Raw genomic sequence first — 23,942 nt, forward strand, 5'->3', positions numbered from 1 at the left:
TTCACTGTCCCCTGTCTTCTTATGCTGGAGCAGTACTAAACAGAATAGTTTTAACCTGTGTAATCTTTGCAGCAGGAGTTATTAATTCCTTAATGTCTGGGAAACAGCCACAGTGTTTTTGTCAGTGCTTGAATGTAACTGGCCGTGCTTATCTCAAGTGACAATTGCTTTTTGAATGGTTTCTGACCCATAGGTGTTAGTTTTTCATTTTATTGGCTTATTCATTTTAAAAAAATGAAAAACAGTGACAAAATGATGCTTTAGCACCAGTGCCCTTCCATACCTGTTTCTTATCTTTTTCTTCTTCACTGCTGGAACGTGATTTGCTTAGCCCAAAATAAACAGATGTTAAAAGGGAAAACCTTTTCAGAAGCGTGGCAGCAGCACTTTGGATTTTAAAATTTAAATTGTACTTAGTGGGGGTATTGATTTACGTGGCCATCTATTGTTTTACTAATAGTTTAAGAATCATTCAAATGGACCAAAACCTTGTTTTTCTTTCCCAAAGGTAACAACGCTTGTTAACACGAGCAATAAAGGACCATCTGGCAAAAAGAAAGGGCGCTCTAAGAAGGCTCATGTGTTGGCTGCTTCAGTGGAGCAGGCTACTCAAAACTTTTTGGAAAAAGGAGATCAAATTGCTAAAGAAAGCCAGGATCTCAAGGAGGAATTGGTTGCTGCTGTAGAGGATGTACGCAAACAAGGTATGTGGAACAAAATGCTTAACAGGGTAATTCCTTTATTTAATGCTTTTCAAGATTTCATCTGAAACCAGTTTGTCAGCTGCTCGGACGATGTAATTAAAACTATGTTCTCTATTACAGTATATCTGTAATATGACATATAAGTATTAAAATAGCTATACCTTTGTGAATTGCAATGAGTATAAAGAATGTTCGAACTTGGTTAAAAAATGTGTTTGAGTTTGTGTGTGTGTGTGTTTTTTTTGTGGGTTTTTTTTTTCCCCTTTTAGCTGTTCTGTCACCAAATAATGAACTTAAGTATTACTTAGCAGCTGTGCTGCCCAGTGCCAAAGCTTATTGTGTAATTTTCAACTTGCTTTTTATTCTGCTGTATAACAAAGTGATGTGAATTATCACTTCGCTACATTTCAGCAGTGGTGTAAAGCCTGTGTATGGAGATGTAGAATTAGGATTACGGTGCATACATTTCTGAACAATCTAACACTAATCAACCAAATAGTTCAGTAATATAGAATTATTTGTGGCTTCAAGCATATATGGAAATGTATACAAAGATTATAAAATTATGAAAATATCCAGACAATAGCAATATTAAAACAATCTTTTTTTTCCCTGGGTGTTGGTGATAAATGTTAACATTGGTTTGCACACTGCATAGATTAAGCTGCAAGTTTCAAGATACATGTAGTTACAAAAAATTACCTAGTTGGGTATGGGACTTGAGTATGGGATAATAACATTTTCTTTACTGGCAGAAATAAACATGGTGTTGCACAATTTAATAATTGAAGTTTGAAGTGGTACTATAAGAAAACTGCTTTCAAGTCAGGCTTTGCAATCATGGATATCATCTGACAGTTTTCCTTCAAAAGGTAAAATGTGTACCAGATGCTTTCAAATTTACAAGTGTGGTAGGGGAACAATATGTTTTCAATATATGCCCATAACAAAACTTTTTTCTTTTATTGACTTTGTAATTATCTTTATTGCAGCAGCATTAAGTACCTTTCAGGTTTGTTCAATTGTAAAGCCTATAATCTCAAGATACCATCTGCCATATCATCAGTCCTGGGTTTTAGAACAAGACTGACAGATCTGTTGACTGAGATTTTGAAAGGAGTCTAAAGGACTCTAGGTATAACTTACTGATTTTTTTATCGAGTTAGGTCCCTAGCAGTCATATGATGTTTTTTTCCGTTTGTGAAAAGACTGAAATGATCATATGAGCAGGCAGGGTTAAAATATTGTATACATAAACAGTAATTAGTGAATATTGTAGTCTGTTCTATCCTGAGGCTATTTCTTCCTCCTGTCCACTATATGTATATATGGTTTCATTGTTTTCCTGTTCCTGTGTGCTTTGGGATTTTTAAAAATATTCAGCTGCCAGTACATCAAAGTAGAGTATCTGCTGTATACTCTGAATGTTATATGAGTATTCTGTTGTTTGATTTTTGTTGGGCTTTTTTGGGGTGCGTTGTTGTTAATTTTTTGGAGGTTTGTTTATTTTCTGTGGTTTGCTTGGTTTTGTTTGGTTGGGTTTTTTTATGCCAATGCTTGTTTGTTCTGGCATGCAGTTTCATTTGTCAACAAATTCAGTTTCCAATTGCTTACATTTACTTATTTAGTGTTATGTCAAATTCTAGTACAGCATCTTCAGCAGTGGTGTGAATGTCCTTTTCCCCTCTGAGTTTATAGGTCTCTCATTTGGGGTTGCAATGCTGACTCAGTTTTGCTAGCAGCTCCCAAGGATCCCTCTACTGAGCTAGAGTCGTCAGCCTAAACTGTTGCATGCTCTCTGATCTAGGCAAATATACCATGTTCATTAGCATGCTATCAGAGCTTCTTATTATCTTTCTTTATGATTAGAGCTTTGTATTAGTTAACAGTGATTCTTTGTAGATTTTTGCTTTGTAAAGCTAGAGGCGTCTGAGAGGATTTGCTGTGGAGGGTTTTGGGTTTCTTCTTGACTGCATTTCTGACTTTTTAATTTATAATAGGTTTTTTGTTCTTTTTAAAAAATCTGTATTTAAAAAAAGACCAGCGATGCAGGAAGCAGAGAGGAGAAAAGAACTTAAGCAGTATTACACAGAGTGATACAGGCATTCATCTTTTGTCAACACTGCAGGCTAGAGAAAAGTCTGTCAGAAAAGTGGAGTAGCGTTCTTGGTCTGTACAACATGAGTCCGTAATTAAGAGAGCAGGAGACACCAAACACCATTATTAACACACACGAGCCACATAAACTAGACCAGCTTTGGTGCAATGTGAAATGATATGTTTAGCTCAGTGAATAAAGAGCTGGATTAATGAACTGAGGCAGTGTTTTGCCAGAGTATTGCTAGTTGAATTTCTGGCCAAATTCCATCTTGGATAATTACACCATCGACCTAAAAATGTCTCCTGCAGTTACAGCTGGCTCTGGTGTGCTCCTCATTTCCTGCCCTATATTGCTGTATACTATTATATACTACTATAGACAGTTGTTGCAATTCATCCCAGAGAGCTTCTTTCCATTGAAAGGTATCAAATGAATGTGCTGTATCATTTGCAAAATACTTTGAAATTAACATGAATGCAAAGAATATATAGCTTTAAGATTCTTGTTACTTCAGTAATGTGGAATGTATATTTGTTGTACAGAACTCTGATGAGAAACAGTTCTCATTTACAAAGTTGAGTTCTAAAAAAGCAAAGAGTAAGAAGCTGGATTTTTAATGTGTTTTTTATTTATTTTGCAGAATTTAATGAAAAGGGGTAAATATTTTATGCATAAAGCACATACATACACACACTATATACACAGGTTGTATCCCATAATAATTCCATAAAAGGAATACTTTGGCTTTATAGTTCAAAACCATCAAAGTATTATTCTCCAATTGCGATGCCATTGAATACTTTGCTTTATGTGTGTTTATTCTGTTCTTGTCAGAGTTGTGTGAAAGATCTCCCAGATGGGGGGCAAATGTGACCTAGGCAATGTTAAGGTTTGTTGTTCATGTCTTCATACATTAGGGCTGAGGGAAAACAGTCTTCTGCATATTGAGGTTTTGGGAGGAGTGAGGTTTTTTTGCATATTTTTGGATTACAATAACCCTAAGCCCTGAAACTACAAAGCCTGAGAAGTCAAGTGAAGAAAACTTCATAGAAATAAGAAATACAGTATGGGGTGGGGGAACAGAGGGGTGTGTTCTCATAGCATAGCTGTCTAAATGCAACTGGTCTTTTATCGATCGCTGCAAAAGAAGGAAATTCCCTTTGGAGGAGACATTCAGGTTTTGATTCACACAAAAATCTATAAAGAAATGCAGGTCCATTGGGTTTAGGTCTGATTAAATTTATTAAGAAGCTGTCTGGGGTGCCAAGGAAAGCAAGACGAGGAATAAGATTATATTTATGTAAATTTATTCTGTTAAATGACTTTGGCAATGTCTATCTTGTAGGTATGTGCTAGTGACTGCTTGATTGTAATATAATTTTCCTAGAAGTTTTCTAGCATATAGCTGAAACTTCCATTAAAAACATGATTTTGTCTAGCAGCTGGTTGTTGCATTTTGAATTTTGCTTTTCAAGCAGGATAAATACAACTTTTCACCATAATCTGAAATACATACTTCGGTCAGGGAACAGAAAATAGCTGTTGATGTGTTTTGCATTTGAAGACAGTGTAAATTTGAGGGGTTTTTTTTCATGCAGATTTATTTATGTGGTGTAAAAAGAATATGATCTATATATTCCATGGCTGTCAGTAAGCGTGAAAGTATGTATCAACATCTGACACGCAAATATAACTAACTTTCTTGGTAACTTTTTTTTCTTGGTGATGGAACATTCTAGAAAGTAAGATTTTAAAGCTTTACTTTCATGGTTTCAACTACTGAACTTTTAAAACTTTTTAAAAGAAGTTTTTTAACTAAACCCTGTGCAAGATCTTCTTCCTTACTGTTCCCTTCTGTCTTCAGTTACCTTGGGAGAAAAGCAGGGAGTCTGCATATCTCAGGTAGTGGGAGCAAACCTCAAAACATACATACATAAGTTGCCGGTTACTTTTTATAATAATTTATGGTGCAATTTAAGCTCATTTAGGCTCTCCTGATTTCAATAACAGCAGTATGACATGGGGAGAAACAGATTCTGTCTGGATAGATGTAATGTCACATACGCTGTGCCCTGCAGCTGTCTGTTTTGTGTTCCTGGAGACTGCTGAACTCTTAGCCAAATGCACAGTCTTAAAACAGTTGCCCAGTTCACCTGGCATTGTGCTTTTTAGGAGGCCTTTCCTGAGTGCACAGTTAGACCTTGTTAGACCAACAGTTCCTTCCTGAAACCCAGCCCTTGCAGTGCCATGCTATCCCAAATCTTTCAGACTTGCTGCCTGGAGGTTTTGACTTTCCTGCAGCAGGAAATCCCTGCTTGGATGCTGCCTGCCTTAAAACTTTTCCAGTCTATTTAGAATTTTGTTTTCTGCCTTCTAATCTAATAACTTTTAATTTTTTAACTGCATTAAAAAACTGCAGCCGTTTCTGTTAACCAAGGGGTCTGTGCTACTCTCCTCTATGCTCATCATCTCTTTCCTTCTCCTTTTCTTTGCTACCTTCATGTGGTCATACATTTTGTCTTTCTTTGCAATTCAAGGCCTGAAATTTCCCCTATCTCATGGTCTCTTTAGATCTCCCATTCCCTGTTAACGTTTCTTTCATCTCCTTCTCATGCCCTTGTTCTGTCTTCACATAAGGTCCTTCTTTTCTCTCATATTCAGTCATGGTTTTGTAATGCAAAGTAGAAACAAAAATCAAATGTCTTTTTCTTGATCTCTTTTTTTCCCCAATTTACTTTACAAACTTAATATTCCTTGTTTGTTGTCCTTGTTTTCTCTACCAGATTACACTCTGAATCCTTCTCTGACCCTGGATGCCTCTTTCATGCTCTTCTGTTAGCCCATCCTTCTAATTTTACTTATTTTTATCCATTCTGTCCCTTTTCCCCCTACATTTCCTTCGTTTCTCATGCTGAAAGTATTCGTAGTAAGCCTGTCTTACTTATATTTAAGTTCAGGGTGTGAACATCATCTTACATAGCATGTTATACTAATGCCTCAGATGTACTTGCTTAGCAGAGTCAGCTGCAACAGACTCTAGCAGCCCTGATTTACTCGATCCACATTCTTGGCTATCCTTTTGACTTATTTATTAAAACAAAAAACCAAACAATGAATCAAACAAATAAAAAACCACAAAGGAAGAAAAAGAAAAGAAAGAAGAAGGGAAAAAAAAACCCACAAAAGAGTTTATACCCATTAGTTTCTAAGAGCTTCCCTGAAATAGTTTGGGTGTAACACTTAAAGTTGCATTTCAAATACAAAAAACCTTAGCTGAATACATTACATTTTGGTTCATATGGTTAATAAGAATTCAGCTAATGGAAATAGTCTTTCTCTCTCTGTCTCCCTGCTAGTTCTTCAGCATTTTTCCTAGTTTATAAAGTATGTGGAAATGAAATTACTTCATGAGGGTGTTTCTGTTGAAGCCATTAAAAGACTTGTCACAATGTAACTATCACTTGATGTTGGAAAGGAGGAAACTATTTTTAGAGAGAAAGCAAATGATGAAGTATTGTCTGATTTCTGCATTTGTTTTCAACTCTGAGTCCCAGTGACAGGATTCAAGCTGAAGGGTTGATCTGCAACTGAAGATGTGTAAAGGTATCTCTTAACTGTAATATTCAAGCAGTGATTCCTTCAGGGCTTTTTTGGTATTTTTCTGAGTCTTTCTGGGTGATTGTTATTCCCAAAGTCTGAGTTGAATGAAAGAACTGCAGGATATTGCGTTTGAGTCGGGAAAATATGAAGGAGGAACAACAGATACTTTAAAAAATAATAAATCTGATACTAATACTTTGTCACTTTAAAATTGTCTACATAACCTGAGGTATTATTTCTTACCTGGGTTAGGGTGCAAATAAATCTTTTTTTTTTTAGGAAAAAAACCCAAAACTAAACAATCTTTTCACTACAAATACATTTTCCCATTGTTTATTTATAATACTTCTCATTGAAATGTATGAGAAGTTCTCTGTCTTTTTTTATTTATTTATTTTTTCTTATAGAATTTAGTGCTATCTAGCTTCTAGCTCTTGATAGAGGAAAAAATGTGTGTAGAAAGGAATTGCTGAAAAGCAGTTATTTTAGACAAACTAGATTTTCTGTCCATTTCTGAAAGATTAAATGAGGCTTGTGGTCTGTCATGCTTGATGGGAGAATGAATCCTGATCTGCACTTTTGAAAGAACCTGTATATATAATAAACATGTTCTCTGTTTTGTCAGTAGTCCGTATGATGAGGTATTCTGCACCTTGCTTTTTGCTCATCTCACCTATGGCTCATGCCTGTCCAACAGAAAACTTTCAGTATGATGGTTGGAAGACTTATATTCAGCAAGTCACTGAAGCTGTTGCCTGAAAACTCTAACTTGTTATTAAAAAAAATATTCATGATCTGTTTTGAATTGCTTGTTATATTTGGAAGCAACTTCAATTTTAATTCATGTTCGCAGTGCTTATCCTAAGAAATACATCACGCTAAATGTCAATACCCTAACACTAGCTTTTTCAGACCCTTTTCAAATCCGTTCATTATCTTTCAGCTCTCAGAGAATTTAGCATCTGAAAGACATTAAAGTTCCTTTTCTAAAATGATTTAATCCACTTCTGATGAAAAAAAATGTTGTTGTACAGGATCTCAAAGAGCTGTTATACAATAAGTAGTGTCAGGGGTTCCAAAATCCAGTAGTGAGGCTGGTGCAGCTCCCCAGGTCCAAGGCTGAGTGTGTATTCCCAGTAGGCATATGCAGCTCATACATACATATATACACAGGTTGCCACTACCATCAGACACTCCACATTCATTATTCTATGATTCTATGAAACACTGGCACAGGTTCCCCATAGAGTTGGTAGATGGCCCATCCCTGGAAATGCTCAAGGCCAGGTTGGATGGGGCTCTGAGCAACCTGATCTCATTGAAGGTGTCCCTGCTTTTGGCAGGGGGGTTGGACTAGATGGCCTTTAAAGGTCCCTTCAACCCAAAACCTGTTCTATGATTCTGTGAAACAAACCCAAAAGCACAAGTCTTATCCTCTTCCCCTCTGTGGTTGATTAGCATTGAAGATGTTAGAAATATCTTTATTCATATGTATAATGTAGATCACTTCAGTAGCTGGGTTTAGCATCACAGTCAGTCCCACAGCTGGCCCCTGCATCCTGGTCTCCCCAGTCGCCCCACTCTCAAAGACACACACAAACACATGGAAGCAGATGCCTCAGTCAACCTCTAGGTGCTGTGGACTAGAGCTGGAAAATCAGAAATCTGGCCCAAGGCATGGCCAGACAAATTCACTGACCAGCCATTGGTTCACATACGGCTGGCCCCTTTATCCTCTTATGCCTCCATTTTTCCATGCTTGTCCGTCCCCAAATCATCTTGGTCCTTCCTTTTGCCCACCTTTGGTTCCTTCTCTAAACATTCCGTTACAAGTCTTGTGCAGTCCTAAAATGTTCTTGCCCTACATCCCATTATGTGTCCTGTATCCTTGAACAGGAAGCTAAAACCAGAGGAAAATGAAATGCGGACAGGTGCTTTTCTGTACATAATTTTCCTTAATGGTTGAGGCCTTTGGGGAGATCTTGAACTGATGATATTTCTGGTTCTTGGTAAAGTCAGCTGACTGAGAGCCTCTGCTTATTCTCTGCGCCAATTTCAAAAGGTTTATTTCTGTTACAGCCTTGGCTGGAGCTTTTTTAGTATTAATTTCACTTTTCAATATTTTGTTGAAGCTCATGTTAGTTTAAATTTATGAAAACACCTTACGTCTGCCAGTTAAGTTTGTTATAAAGGGTAGCTGGTATTTGATATATTGGCCAAATATGACAGTTTGAGACAAATTTTACAAAAGCACAGTGATATATGTTTGAAAAGTAATATAAATTAATATAGTAGGTGATTTTTCCTTTTTCATACTTTGTCTTTCTTAAAGATTTTATTACTATCATGACTGTAGCAGTGAAGAATGAAATTGCTTTAGAATGTCGTTTTTTCATAGTTGTCAAAAATTATATTATACTCACAAATTGAAAGTTATAGTGTTTCTTCTAGAAATATTTGACTTCTAAAATCAGATCCTAAAATTACCACTTGATATTTTAGAAGCATATCTCTGTTAAGGTGTTAAACAGGTGTTATTTGAGAAAGGATTGCAGAATACACCATAGTTAAAAAAAAAATATTAAGGGATTGTAACTAGGGCATATTTTTCAGTAAATATTTTACTCCACCATCCATTGTGGTGTAGTATTAGTATGCATGAAATTTATTAATTCAGATCAAATTTAGAAAACAGTTTCACTAGGTTTTAAAAGAAATAATAAAATAAGTTCTTACACATTGGAAGAGGCCCCTGTAGGCAGTTATCTTGCCCTTTTCTGTTTTCCAGCAGTAATTCTAAAACTGGGTACACTTAGTCCATGGTTAGTAATCCCTGGCAGTATTAAATGTATTGTCTTTTCAATTACATTTTGAGATAACAGTGAACAGTGTTCTGCAAGATTTTCCTGCATGCGTGAAATCTGTATTTAAGTCATCTATGTGTATAATTCAAACCAGAGATTTGAATTGAAGCATCTGATCCCTCAGAAGAACGCTGTTACTGTGAAGCTGTAGAGCACCATGGGATGAACATCTTGGTCTCTCTTTTTGAAGCTGTTCTAATTTATGTGCTAGTGAAGCATCATCTGGATCGCAGCTGAGTGTTTGAAATCACTATTGATTCATTGGACAGAAATTCTGAACTGAATTTCTTCTTGTTCAACCCAACATTAAAAAAAAAAAAAAGTTTAATTCATGCTTTGAACTGGAAAATCAGTTATTTTAGTGTGTCAGATCAAAAGTATTTGGAAGGAGATTCCTTTCAGCTTGGCAATGGAGTAACTTCAGATGACTGGCTGTAGTGCCCTCTAAAACTTATATCACCAATGATAGAAGTTTTTAACAGAGCAAAGGTAAGAAGAGTTTCACCAGCTGTCTAATGTAGCGAGGCATACGGCAAAACGGGGGGAGATCTGAGGTGGTGCAGAGACTTTGTCTTGGGTGTTTAAACAGGGAAGTGGCCTGTTGAAGGCAGAAAGTCAAGGAGATGGGCTTGAGATTTGATCGTTATGCTTCAGTCACATTGCTTTGAATGAAGAGCTGATGGACAATATGGGTTGTGTTGTAAAGCCAAGGGAAGGACAAGTTTCCTTCTGCACCAGCACCACTATCCTGTCCTGTTGGCTCCACCTCTCCAGTCCTTCCCCCCTTGCTGTGCTGAATGATGAATTTTAACTTTCAAAAGCTGTAACTGGAAAACCTCAAGTGATTTTATAATGATTAAGCAAAAAAAGTTTACTGACAAACTTATACAAAACTTTTTCATTCTGTTAAGTAAGTGTTGTAAATGAAGGGGTAAAAAATATTTTCAATTTAAAAAAGCAGGGTTTTCTTTGTCCAGAATGAAATTGTATATAATGCTGTAATTCACCTAAAAAGTGGGCACCTTGGGTTCTGATCTGTGTTACCACGATTATTTCTCCTACTTACTCAGTTACATTTAATGAGCAACATATAAGCTGTCCTTGGAGCAATAAATCTTATCTGGGAGTCTTACTTGCACCCTCCTTGGACTTCCTCCTTGCCTAAAGTATGTCTCCTTCTGTGTTATTTATTTTTGACTGCATTTTCCGTGGCAGTCATCAAACTTTATAAGCAGTTGTGAAGAAGCTTCATTCTCCCATACAGAATAGGTTTTAATTTTGGATATGGTTTCAGAAGGTGGTAGCCGATGAGAAAAGCAATAAAAATGACAGTGTGAAAATTTGAAATACGCTTCCTAATATTTGAATCCTAAAAGGTACTTCATCAACATACAGAATACTTTATTTATTGTCTTTCCATTTACCATTTTGAACTGTCTTTGAAGTACATTTTTCACGTTACAAAGGCCAGTATTATGAGTAATATTTTATATCCCCTCACTTTATAAGATGTTTTAATCAAATAACACATGCTGCTTTCCTCTGAGAAATGTCAAATTTTACTGTTCTGATTGCTAGCTATCTTGTTCTCTCTCATTTTAGTTCCTTTATCAGAGATTAATACTCTTTAGGTCTGCAAGAAACAGCTGCTGTTTATATATGAAAGCTGGAGTAGGAGACCATTCTGTAGTGCCTATGGTATTTAGAATTATTTTTGTAACTACTAAAAATACAAGTCTGGACTCTCCACTGATTTTGATTTGTGATGTTTGCAAATCTCTTTCATCCATAATTTTTCCAAATTTGACTTTCAGAGCTGTGCTTGGCTTTTTTATTTGTTTGGTTTAGTTGCAGATAAATCGGTTTATAACCTTTGTTTATATTATTATGTGATTTCTACAGTATTTAATGAAACAAATGTTGTTTTTCTTCACAAAAATGTTCCAACCATATCTTCCTTTCACCTGTTTCTTATGGACCTTATGGTTTTAAATCACTTTTAATTTTATTACTTTATGTTGTTGTTTTATGGCTAACTTGCTAGATATCATTGTCCACAAACATGTGACTGAATTAAGCTACTGTTCAGTTAATATATTTTCCACTGGCTGAAACTGTTTCTGTTTTATACTTTCATTTTTCTTTTATCGTGCTCTTTCCCAGTTTTTGGAGAAGTAAGATTCCCATCCTCGGAGAAGTGAGGCAGGGGCCAGCAGACCTGCCTGGGGCTAGCGGGGGGCAGAGCTGGGCCTGTGGAGGAGCCCCTGGGGCAGCAGCCCAGGGGCTGAGTGCTCCGGGCAGGCCGGGCGATCCGAGCAGGTGTGTGCTGGCTGGGGAGCTGGCCTTACGCTGAGCCAGGGGAGGGTTATATTGGGTGTGAGGGAACCTGTCTGCACTGAAAGGGCTGTCAGGCGCTGAACAGGCTGCCCGGGGATGGGAGGGAGTCACCATCCCCGGGGGTGTTAAAAACCATGTAGCTGTGGTGCTTGGGGACAAGGTTTAGTGGTAGCCTTGGTAGTGCTGAGTTAATGGTTGGACTCAATGGTCTTAAAGGTTTTTTTCAACCAGAACAATTCTATCATTCCCTCTTGCTTCTACATCTGAGAACACTTTCTGTGCAGAAAAACTATTTTTTCTGAGTATGTATAGCTAATAGAAAAATCTACTGTCGAGCATTAGAACTGTCCTTTCTAGACACCTGGGCATGGTAGAAATTACGTGGAGTTTATAGTATAACATTGAGGGGCAGGGAGGAGGAAGAGAGGTCAAAATTCCTTATGGATGCTATATGCTAGAAAATTAAAAGAAAGTTTCAAAGTCAGAGGAATGAGTTTCTGGAATAACACAGACATAGCAATAACAGAGGCAGAAGGAGGTGAGGCAGTTGTATGATAAATCTGTCAGTTGGTGATGAATACTGGAAAACTGTATGCTGTGATTGCAGTGGAAGCATGTAGGTAGACATGATGATCTAGGAATCCTTCTAGCCCTATGTTCCTGTACAGAGCATAATCTGGTTGAATGTTAAGGTTTATATGTGGCACTTACAAAGTATTTTTGGCTCATTTGTAATTCTGTCCAATGAATCATAGAATCATAGAATAGTTTGCATTGGAAGGGACCTCTACATGTCATTTATTCCAACCTCCCTGCAATAAGCAGGGGCATCTTCAACTACATAAGGTTCTCAGAGCCCCATCCACCCTGGCCTTCAATATTTCCAGGGATGGGGCACCTACCACCTCTCTGGGCAACCTGTGCCAGTGTTTCACTGCCCTCATCATAAGAAAATTTTTGTCCTTATATCTAGTCTGAATCTACTCTCTTTTACTTTGAAACCATTACTCCTTGTCCTATTGCAGCAAACCCTATGAAGAAACCTGTCCCATTCTTTCTTATAAGCCCACCTGAAATATTGAAAGGCTACAATATGGTCTTCCCAGAGCCTTCTCTCCAGGCTGAGCAAGCCCAGCTCTCAGCCTTTCCTCACAGCAGAGGTGTTCCATCCCTCTGATCTTTTTTGTGGCCCTCCTGTGGACCCACTCAAACAGTTCCATGTTTTTCATGTACTGAGGATTACAGAGCTGGATAAAGTATTTTCACAAGTGTGGAATAGAGGGGGTAGTATGATGTCCCTTGACTTGCCGACTTATGTGCAGCTTTTCATCCACCAGCACCTGAAAGTTGTTCTCATCAGGAGTGCTCTGAATCTTCTCAAACCCCAGCCTGTATTGATAGCAGGGATTGCCCTGACCCAGGTGTAGGATGTTGTACTTAGCCTTGTTGAACCTCATGAGTTTCACATGAGCCCACTTCTCAAGCTTATTCAGGGCCCTCAGATGTGTTAACTGCACCACTTGGTATGGTGTTGTATGGAAGCTTGCCGAGGGTGCATTTCATGTCACTGTCTGTGCCATTGTTGAAGATCTTAAACAGTACTAGTCCCAGCATGGACCCTTGAGGGACACCGCTCATTACTGATCTCCATGTGGACATTGACCTATTGACTGCTACCCTCTGATTTCTTGAGGCTGCATGGTAGGACAAACATTTTATTTTCTTTGTTCGTTTGTCTTTATTTCTACTTTCCTTTCCCCATTTCAGTTTTTTCTTTTTTCTTTTTTCCCTCTGCACGTTGCCTATGATTTTCCTGACTAATCTAATCTCTATTTTGTGTTTGCCTTAGTGAGTACTAAAGATGTGTGATTTGGGGATTATTTTTTGCTATTCAGTATGAAATGGAAATACTCAATTACTCTAAATATGCTAGTTTAAGTAGCAGAGATACTTTAGCTAGGCTAGCATAGAAATCTGTATGTACTAACAGACTTGCTGAAAAGTCCATCAAATAGATGCAGCTGTTGATTATTCCTGAAAGTTAAGCAGTTTTTACACCTCTTGTGTTTCTTAATAAACTTCTATAGTGACACCTATATAGAGAGCTCTTGCTAATGATTATTTCTTTGTGTTCTTGCTAAAAGATAGCGATAATCATATATTGTTTATGAACCTTTTATTATACAAAACATACTGATCTGCTTTTCTGTGTGTTGGTGGGTGCCTGTAGGTCGGCTTTGTGTTTTGATCTGTGCACCACAGTGTAATTTCACAGTATGAAGGTCAGGTATCTCTTTATCTCTCTGCACAGAAGCTTTTGCATTTTTTATACATTAATGCAATAAGTATATTTATATAAGGGGCTATGATGTTATATTAACACCTGTGTGTTATATGAATTCTGATTGAAACTGGCAATAAAGTATGAGGGTATTAAAATGTTACCAAGTCAAGTTTAGATGAAAGATTGCTGTAGTCTTTGAAAATTACCTTTTAATGTAATTCCCAATTTTGGAAAGATGGGCTTAATTTTCATTTGGGCATGATTTTAGAAATCCTTGACAAGTTCTTCTATGGTGTAAGAATAACTGCATTGGGTTTCAAATATAGGTTACCATAAATACTATGTGAACAGACAGTAAAAATGAAATAATTTAATTCTTTAAAAGTAAATTCTGTCCCCTGCTTTATGTAAAACCTGCAAGTGCTCTTTGTATTCTTTGTTGTCATCTTGCTCTTATCTTTTTGTGTTGTAAATCTATACCATAGATGTTATCTGTGCTGGTAACACTCCTTGGTGTACTTTTCTCCTCTCTTATGCTAACCTGTACTGGAGTACCTTTTTCAAATGTTGTATTTAAATTTTACCTGGTATTTTTCTGCCTTGGCCAAAACCCCCTGAATTGTCTAATATTAACATGTCCGTTCTGTTAATCCCAGTCAGGGTGTTGCAGAAAGGTGTGTTTTGGGGGTTTTTTTTGGTTGTTTTTGTTTTACTTTTAGCTGTGTTTGTTCCCCAGGTTTTTAATAATAATGTTAAGAATATGGTTTATGCCTCTACCATTTTCATAATCTGCCCATATGCTTTATCTCAGGGTCATCAGAAAGCTGGGTGATTGGCAGCAGCAATACCTCTTGTTATATTAATCCCCAAGCTATGGGGTGCTTGGACATGTGCTCTGTTCAGAGCCAGGTGGTCCCTGCTTCTCTTACTACTTCTGTCAAGTCATTCATGCATAGGAACTAAGTATCAGAAAAAGCATATATTAGCAGGGATATAAAAGTGACCCCTTAAAACAGTTAGTGAGCGGATCAATCCCCTAAACTGATCAGTCTCATCATTAGTCCTACCCACCTCCTCACAGTGGTTCCCTATGAGTTGACATTAGTAACTTGCTGGTCCTTCTGTTCTCAGGAGCTCATTGGGAATTTTTTATAAATTTATTAAGAAAACATGGCTTCCTGGAAAATATCAACCCTTTGAAATGGAAGTGTATCTCAAAAAAATATCAATTTCAGCCAAGTTTTTCACTGGGTAATTTTTTTTTTTGGTGTGATAATAGAGAATGATGGAACTGATTCTAATTATGATTTTAAACTTAGTTCACAGTGCCTAGGGCTTAGATATAATCTGATTGCTATCTTGCTTGGCTGTACAGTATTTGTAACCCTCTTCAAGCCCAAGACTGAAAGTAATATCCAGAACGATGGAATCCGTCTGCCTAATGGAGAATGCCATAGTGGTTTTCTTAGCGCACTTCCTTTCCTGTTAGAAAAGTGTGTGTGCTTTTCAAATATTGTTCCTTTCTATACCTGATAGGTTTCACACATATTTATTAATCACAATTCTCTTTACAATTCATACCTTGTTATGCAGAAACCCATTAAATGATTAAATTCAAGAATTGAATTGCTAGGAGTCACAGAAAAAGATTTTTCTTTGTCATTTAAATTTGCTTTAGTCCTTTTGTTACAATAATTATTTTAATATATTTACCATGCACAGTTCACCAAAAAGACAACTTTTCCTAGCAACTGCCACTGTAGTTATTTGAATAGTTTTGTCTTGCTTATGTGATGACATACTCATTTGAATGTGCTTCTTGTTTCAGTTCTGCAGCTATCTGGTAAAGAATGAAAAGCTTATTTTTAATTGGATATCTCAAATTTCTAGAGTAAGCATGGAAGCTGTGGAAAAACTACTAGCTGAACAAAGAAACAACAGGCTTCCTGCAGTGCTGAATCAATGTGTCCCGGTATCTTGCTGCATGGCAGAAATCTGTTCTGCTGGTAGCTGGAAGACAGCCTTGCCACTTTCAGTAGCTGAACTACCCCAACAAGCACACTCAGGTTTCCTTGGAAGGGTTATTATATTATTGTGTTCACTCCCAGCTGAGTATGAGAGCAAACTAGCTTGTGTACAGCCTTGGGCAATTAGGTTTATCAGGCCACTGGACCAAAGTAAGGAGAGAGCCAATTTGGCAACACAGACACTAATGGAGATAAAAAGAAACATTTTCCACATCTTCTGTGGAACATCAAAGTTCAGCTGTGTGGCTTTTGCCAGGATACAAATAAGGCCATGTTAGAAATCAGTTGTTTGAATTGTTTTAAATGTTCTTCTGTATTTATTGGTATCTTAAGAGGTCTAGTGTGTTTTCACGTTCCCTGTCACCAACCACAGTGCTGAACATCTAAAATGATCATGTTGATGTTCATGAACTCTGCAGTTCAGTGAAGGCTAATCACTTGTTTGGTTTATCCCTGAAGGATGTTAAACTGCAGAGTAGGTGAGAGCTGCAGACAAAGAGGGATTAGAAATGGTAATGTATTCTCACATCCAAAACAATTTATTTTTGAATTGAAATCTAATTAATGTTTTATTGTACCTAAGTGTATCAGTGATGTTTCAAATGAACCATTAATCTGACTATTAATTAGAAAAGTTCTCTCTAAAATGTAACATTTGTGAAATAATTGGTTTAGATTGCCATAGATATGTAACTAAATATCTTAAAGTTCTGTGTTACTGGTATTTTATTGTCCCTTAGGAAACAAGTAGCTGGGTTAATTAAAATTACATATTTTAATGATCTATGTAGAGAATAATACGGTATGCTATTGGATCTAAATGTGAATATTGAATCAAAAATGTATACTAGCTTTAAGGATATGCACTGTGCTTTTAAACACATAGTGATTCATCTTCCATCACTCTATCTAAAGGTCAAATGTAAAGTGATTCAAATGTAAGTGAAGTGGATTGTCTGTATAAACAATTCCAGAGAGATGCAGATCTATAGCTGAAATGAAATGTGAAAACTACAGGCCAGATCATATAGGGACTTTCTGGCCTTGAAATATATTAATACAATGAGAAGTGGTAATTCTTCCACAGAGAAGAGAACAAAATCCCAAGTGCAAGTCAAAGAGGAATGAGTTTAGGTGAAATAGTAGTAAAGATTTAGAAGTATTGGGAAAGGGGAGATGAAGATTTAACAGCCATTCATGGGAAGGTTTAGAAATTCTGAATAGCATTTTTAATACATATTTATGTTAAGTATACAGCATTCTTCAGTATGAAAATACTCTACAAATTACTTTCCAAATTTTAACAAATGTCTATACAGTGTCAAATAGAGATTACTATTGAATTTAATATTTTCAGTAATTGAGAATGTATTTTAAAGTAGTGTAAACAAAATGTTTTAAGGTATGGACTGAATAATCAGTATGATTGTATGGGTAGGAGGAATATAAACAGTGAGAAACCAACCGTCAAACACCAGATTTAGTTCATTATTCCTGAATCAGAAACTGGACTGTTGGCAAGTATACTGGAATGGACAGTAGGTGGTCCTACTCTGTATTTGGTGAATTGTTAGACAAGTCCAAAGGGGATAAAATTGCAGATCTTTACATCCTGAAGGGTTTGGGTTTGCTTGTTTTAATAATGAGACAGCATCCATGAGGAAAGGATTAAAAACCTGCTTATGTTATTTGATATACACCCTGTTAGCAATTATGGGTTATTCAGATCTGTCATATTATCATTTAGTATCATAACACTGTTCTATATGGAATCTGCAACTCAGTTTGGGTCTATACATTATTATAATTCAGAATAGCTTCATAACAACACTTTTGCTCTAATTACAAGGAGAGCACTCTAAAATACTTTAGTTAGGTCACAGATCAGTTGTCACATCTTTTTAATCTTGGGCATGTAAAACAAGAGACAGAACCTAAAAGAGATGGATTAATTAGACCACAGCTTTATTAATTTCTTCCATTTGAGAACTGCTCAGGAATAGTACATACAGTCAGGCTGTCATTATTTCCTTAATTATTTCCAGGTGTTTGGAGTATTGTCAGCAACCCCTACTGATCATAGCTTGTTCTCTAGATTGCAGCTTTGTGCCCACCATCTTCTGTCTCTTAAAAAACACTTAAAGGCTTTGGAAAAATAGCAATTTCCTCAGCATATTAACTGTTAAGTGCTTTAGTCCGTTCCTTTCTTCATAGGTAGATGCTTACCTTGAAGTCTGCTTATGGTTCCAAAAGTTCCAGTTGACCAGCACAGCATGTTTGTGCACTGTTACAAAAAATGTGCCAGTAATCAACCTTGGTACCTCTCAGCCATGCCTTTACTCCTTTTCCCTGTATGCCATCCCCAGCTACTTCCACTAGGCTAAAATAGGAATTGCTTTTTCAAAGATATGGATCAGGAGGTACTTTCTTTACCCATGATAAGTCTATTCAATGATTTCCATATCAAATGGTGTATAAAAATTGACAGCTTTTTATGTGTGCCTATGAAGTGTATCTCTACAGGGCCTTTTTTGTAAACTACATGGAATCAAATTCATAGTTTGTTATTTAAATGCTATACATTTTACAGTTCTTTTTCAATGTGTGTTCAGCCCATCATTCAGAGTTGACATAGTGAAGACAGCAGGAGTGTGTATGTGTGTGTTGGGCAAAGGGAACAATTATTGCTGCTCCCACTTAGTTGTGTATCATAAGAAAATTGGTTGAAGAAAGTACCTTCTTTTAGACAGGATTCTTGTTCTGTATCCATAAAACAAAGTGATTGTGCCTTTAGTTTTCAAGAAACTGAAAATTATATATTAGTCCTGAGGAAGCCATGATCAAACTATTTGTTTTGCTTTTGTCACTACTGTTACACGTTATGTGATTGCATCTGAAGACAAGAGGTGATAAGATCCATGGAGCTGATCGTTTTGAGCTCCAGTGTTAAGAACTTGTATGGTTTGGGTCTTGTTCCAGCACCTTTGTGGTACCAGCTGTAGCGCATGCTCCTGAAGTTGTTTGATATCTGGAGGAAGGAGAGATTTCACAGAATCACAGAGGCAGGAAGGGTCCTCTAGAGATAGTGTAGTTCAACGCCCTTCCTTAAAGCAGGGTCAGCTAGAGCAGGTTGCTCAGGGCTGTGTCCAGTCACATTTTGGATACCTCAACTGATGGAGACTCCCCAACCTCTCTGGGAAGCCTATTCTGGTTTTCAATCACTCTCACAATAAAAATGAAAATAAATAACGATAATTAAAAAAAATCATATATCCATTTCAATTTATGTCATTGCCTATTCTCCTTTTATTAGATATCACTGAGAGGAGCCTTGTTCTTCATTCCTTCCTGTCAGATATTTGTATGCATGGATAAGATCTCCCTGAGCTCTCCATCTCTCTCAGCCTGTCCTCATATGACAGATACTGTAATCCCTTAATTGTATAGTGGCCCTTTGTTGGTTTTTGACCCAGTATGCCCATGTCTCTTTTCTACTGGAGAACCCAGAACTGGACACAGCTCTCCAGGCGTGGGCTCACCTATTTGGAATAGAGAATGATCACCTTCCCAATGTTGTGGCAACACTGTTCCTAATGCAGCCCAGGGTGCTGTTAACCTTTGTTGCAAGGGTGCATTGCTAGTTCATGTTCATTTTATTATGCACCAGGATCCTGTCTTTCGGCTTGATGGCCCTTGTCATGTGCTAATGCCTGGGGTTACTCCTGCCCAGTCACAGCACTTTATATTTCCCATTATTTGGTCTCACTAAGTTTCAGTTTGCCTATTTCTCTGGGGTGTTGGGATCCTTCTGAATGGCAGCACAATCAGTTGGTATATCTGTCACCCCTCCAAGTCTTGTATCATTGGAAAACTTGCTCTCTGTCCCATCATATAGGTCACTGATGAAGAGGTTAAGCAGTCTTGGCTCCAGTATTAGCCCATGGGATACTCCACTAGTGACTTGCCTCCAGCTGAACTTGATGCCATTGATCACAAGCTAGACCAGAAGTTTGGTCAGCTTTCAATGCATCTCACTATCCACTTGGCAAGCTCACAGTTCATCATTTTGTCTATGAAGATATTACAGGAGATAGTGTGAAAAGTCTTACTAAAGTCAAGATATAAGCAACTTGATGTGGCACTTACGGACATGGTTTAGTGGTGGACTTGGCAATGTTAGGTTTATGGTTAGACTTCATGATCTTAAAGGTCTTTTCCTACCTAAATAATCAAATTTTATAACATTCCCCATTCTCCTTGTGTTCAAAGTCAGGTTGGACAGAACTCTGAGCAACCAGATCTAGTGAAAGATGTCCCTGCCTACAGCAGGGGGCTTGGACTACATTATTTTTAAAGGTTCCTTGTAACCCAAATCATGCTATGATTCCCCTTGCCATATCATTGGAGTTCCCTTTGTAAGTTAATACTGACTGTCCCAGATCACCTTCCTTTCCTTCATAAATTTGGAAATGGCTTCCAAGAGTATTTACTCCATGTTTTTTACAGCGATTGAAGTGAGGCTGACTGGCCTGTAGATCTCCGATTCTACTTTGTTTCCCTTCTCAAAGAGAGTAATGAAGCTACCCCAATCAATCACCACGATCTTTCAAAGATAATTGAGATTGAAGTGGGGCAGCTCCCTTGGCATCTGTGGGTGCACTCCATCAGGGCTCATGGACATCAGGGGTCACGGGCTCATGTACAGTGTGTTGCCATGGAAGACTTTTAGCCTCACTTTTGAAGGAAACATTTCTTTACTGTGCTGAGATTGTTAGATTCAAAGTAAAGGTGATTCTGAACAGCTGTACCTTCAAGGGCTCATTAGATCGCTTTAGGATTTGTGTTACAGAGAAAGCTGTTTTTCCAGTGTTTCTCTACAAATGGTCCCTCTTTCCTTTGAGGGACTTTCCTCAGTTTTAGAGTTCTGCTTCCCATTTAATGTTTTGAACATGTTAAAACAGTTGTGGCTGCCCAGGGAAGTGGTGGAGTCACCATCCCTGGAGGTACTTAAAAAACCTGTACGTGCAGTGCTTTAGGGACAGTTTAGTGGTGGCCTCGGCAGTGCTGGATTAATGGTTGGACTTGATATTAAAGGTCTTTTCCAAACTAAATGATTTTTTGGTTCTATAACTTAGGCATGTCCAGTCTATTTAAATGTTCCCTAATGAAGTGTAAGCCTGACTGCCTGCCGCCTTTCCCACTGCTCTCAGGAGCTTCGGATTCCCAAAGAGAAGTCTTACCAGTAAGGGCTTGTTATTTAACCATTTTATTGGTTTTGTAAATATTAGTAATATGTTACTCCACTTAATGTGGCCATACTGATATTTTTAAACAGCCTTTTGTCAGAATAGTTGTTTGTAAATCAAGTGCTATGGAAGCTCACATTTATGAAATGGTTAGTTTTTGTCAGTTACATCTGCAGGTTGTGTATTTTTTTGAAAAAAAAAACCCATATAATCATCCTTTAATTTCTCTTTAATATACATGCATAGATATGTATCTATATTTTTGTGTGTGTATCTGTCTTAAGAACATCATGGAATACTTACACATTCATGTTGTTTATTAACATTTTCCCTAGATACTGATATAATAAAAATGTTTTCTTTTCAGTTAAAAATAGGAAGCAATCAGCCTTATACTTTTTGGAAATACATTCAGAAAATATAAAATTTCTGAATGTATGTTTGTGTGTATAGAGGTTTTGAATATGTATCTTTATGTATATAAAATTAGAGCAAACTATGTATAAATTTGTTGATTTTATCTGGTCTTCTTTCCCCACTCTTATGCTGATTTTCACTTTCAATATGTAGTAATTACTTAACGCCTTTCCAGTTGTTTGGGGCCGTATTTCATTGTAAGACTTAATGACGAGAAGCAGAAATTTGAATAGGATTCAGCATGAGATATGCAGTGGATTGTACATTCCTTTAGCCCTTTTGCCATACATTTTTTGGAATGTTCATCTTTTGGGTTGTACTGAATCATTCAGAATTTTGGTGATCTTTACAATCATCTGTTGATAGTTCTTTGCAGAAGTTAAGCTTGTAGTACTTGAATTACCTTACACAGATTACCAGGGGACTTGTATGTGTATGTGATTCTGGTCAAATAAATCTTTGACTACTCGTATATGAGTGCCTGAATTTAATATACAAAATGAAATGACATCTTGTATTGAGAATCTAAGGGAAAAGGGTTTTTTTGAGCATCAGGTTTAAGACTTCTTTCCTAGGTGCTGTAATTTTATTACAAGAAAGTGATTGAGTATGACTCAATCTAATCTTGCATTACCCCTCAAGGAAGGATAGATAGAGTAGGTCTGTCAGTTAAATACTATCAGAGCAAGCCAGCTGGTTTGATAGTGACGTTGAGAGATAATAGCTGCAGGTGTGAACCTTCTCAAACTGATGAGATCTCAGAACCTAAATAATAACTTTGAACACATCTTCTAGTTATTGCTCAAGCACAGGAAAGTGCCTTGTTGTGTGGCTGTTGTCAGATTCACAGAATCAGAGAATGGTTGAGGTTGGAAGGGATGCCTGGAGGTCACCTGGTCCACCCCCCCTGCTCAGGCAGGGCCACCCAGAGCCAGTTGCCCAGGACCACACCCAGACAGATTTTTAATCTCTCCAAAGAAAACAACTCCAAAACCTCCCTGGGCAACCTGTGCCAATGCTTGGTCACCCTCACAGTAAAAAAGTGGGTTTTGATCTTCAGAGGGACCCTCCTGTGTCTCAGTTTGTGCCCATAGTGTCTGGTCCTGCCACTGGGTACTACTGGCAAAAGCCTAGCTCTGTCCTCTTGGCACCCTCCCTGCAGGTGTTTATTAGTAGCTGTGCTACTGGTAATCATTAGAATTCAGAAATGAAGCTGAATTTCACTGTTAGGTTTTATGTTGGTGGTGGTTTCTTTGGGGTGGTTTTTTTTTGTTGTTTGGTTGTTTTTTGTTTTCATTTGGGCTTTTGGTTTTGTTTTCTTCCTTTTTTTTTTTTTAATGATAAACATTTCCTATGTGGTTAATAGGGGATTTCTCCTCTGAATATTCTATGTTTTTTAAATCACTTTTAACCCAACTAAGACTCATCATTTACAAAATGTAAATTAAATGCACACTCTTTTCTCAAAGCAAGGTGCCAAGGAATTTGTGTATGGCTCTTAATAAGAAAGTGGCTGAATCTGTATGTCTCACAAAACAGGTATACAAATCCTGCAAGGTATCAGGTGAAGTATTTCTCGTAGCTGCAACTGATATGACCTAGAAAGCTGCAGTTCTAATCAGATGTATTTCAGAAACATAATTGTTTCATAGGGCTGCTGTAATCATTACAGGAATGGATATTCTATGCAATAAGAGGAGACTGAAGGCATTAATCTGTCATGGCTCATTGCAAAAATGCATGAAGCAAAAAAAGGCACAATAGGAAGCACAGTGGAGGAAGGATACTTACTTAAATGGAAGGACAAATGGGGCATGAGAAGGAATGGCTATAAATTATCTAATAGTACAGTCAGTATGGCAATTAAATTGTCTCTAATGAAAAAAACCTGTCAGATTCTGGAGTTAGTTTGGAATGAGTTTCCTGCTTCCAGTAGGATTAATTGGGGTTAAATGTCTGAGCTGTTTCTAAGATGGAAGCTTGATAAGTTTATGAGTGTAGTTATTATCATACTAAAATTATTATTAATTATATTGTGACATGACTGTCTGCAGTGGCAAGGAAGCAGACCTGGTGACTCAAGATGTCTGTGCTGCTTGCATTGACCTAATTTTCACTGAAAGTAATTTAATATAGATTACAGAATAACTTCAAATTAATTTGGAAATAAATGGATAACTGGAAGTAGGGTTGGCTTTTTCCAGATAAAAAGGTTTCTCTGAAAAATAATTTGAGTAGCTGTAGCTCCAACATTACCTTTGGCCTAAGGTTTGATACCATTGCTGTACAAAGATAAAAATATGTTAATTAGCACTGAGATAGACTTCCTCCTCCGTAACCCCTAGTTTTCTAGGTTATTAGA

At 37.3% G+C, this 23,942-nt stretch overlaps 1 protein-coding gene across 2 annotated transcripts in view; it reads left to right on the forward strand.

Annotated features, from left to right (window-relative positions):
* The window catches only part of CTNNA2 (catenin alpha 2), a 515,013-nt gene that overhangs the window by 105,514 nt on the left and 385,557 nt on the right, over positions 1 to 23,942 (forward strand). For both annotated transcript variants that reach the window (XM_055698149.1, XM_055698157.1), the window contains exon 3: positions 509 to 704. In XM_055698149.1, the coding sequence (XP_055554124.1) occupies positions 509 to 704 (196 nt within the window). The remainder of the gene's footprint in view (positions 1 to 508; positions 705 to 23,942) is intronic.

This window comes from Falco cherrug, chromosome 1 (assembly GCF_023634085.1).
Source record: "Falco cherrug isolate bFalChe1 chromosome 1, bFalChe1.pri, whole genome shotgun sequence".
NCBI classification, from domain to species: domain Eukaryota; kingdom Metazoa; phylum Chordata; class Aves; order Falconiformes; family Falconidae; genus Falco; species Falco cherrug.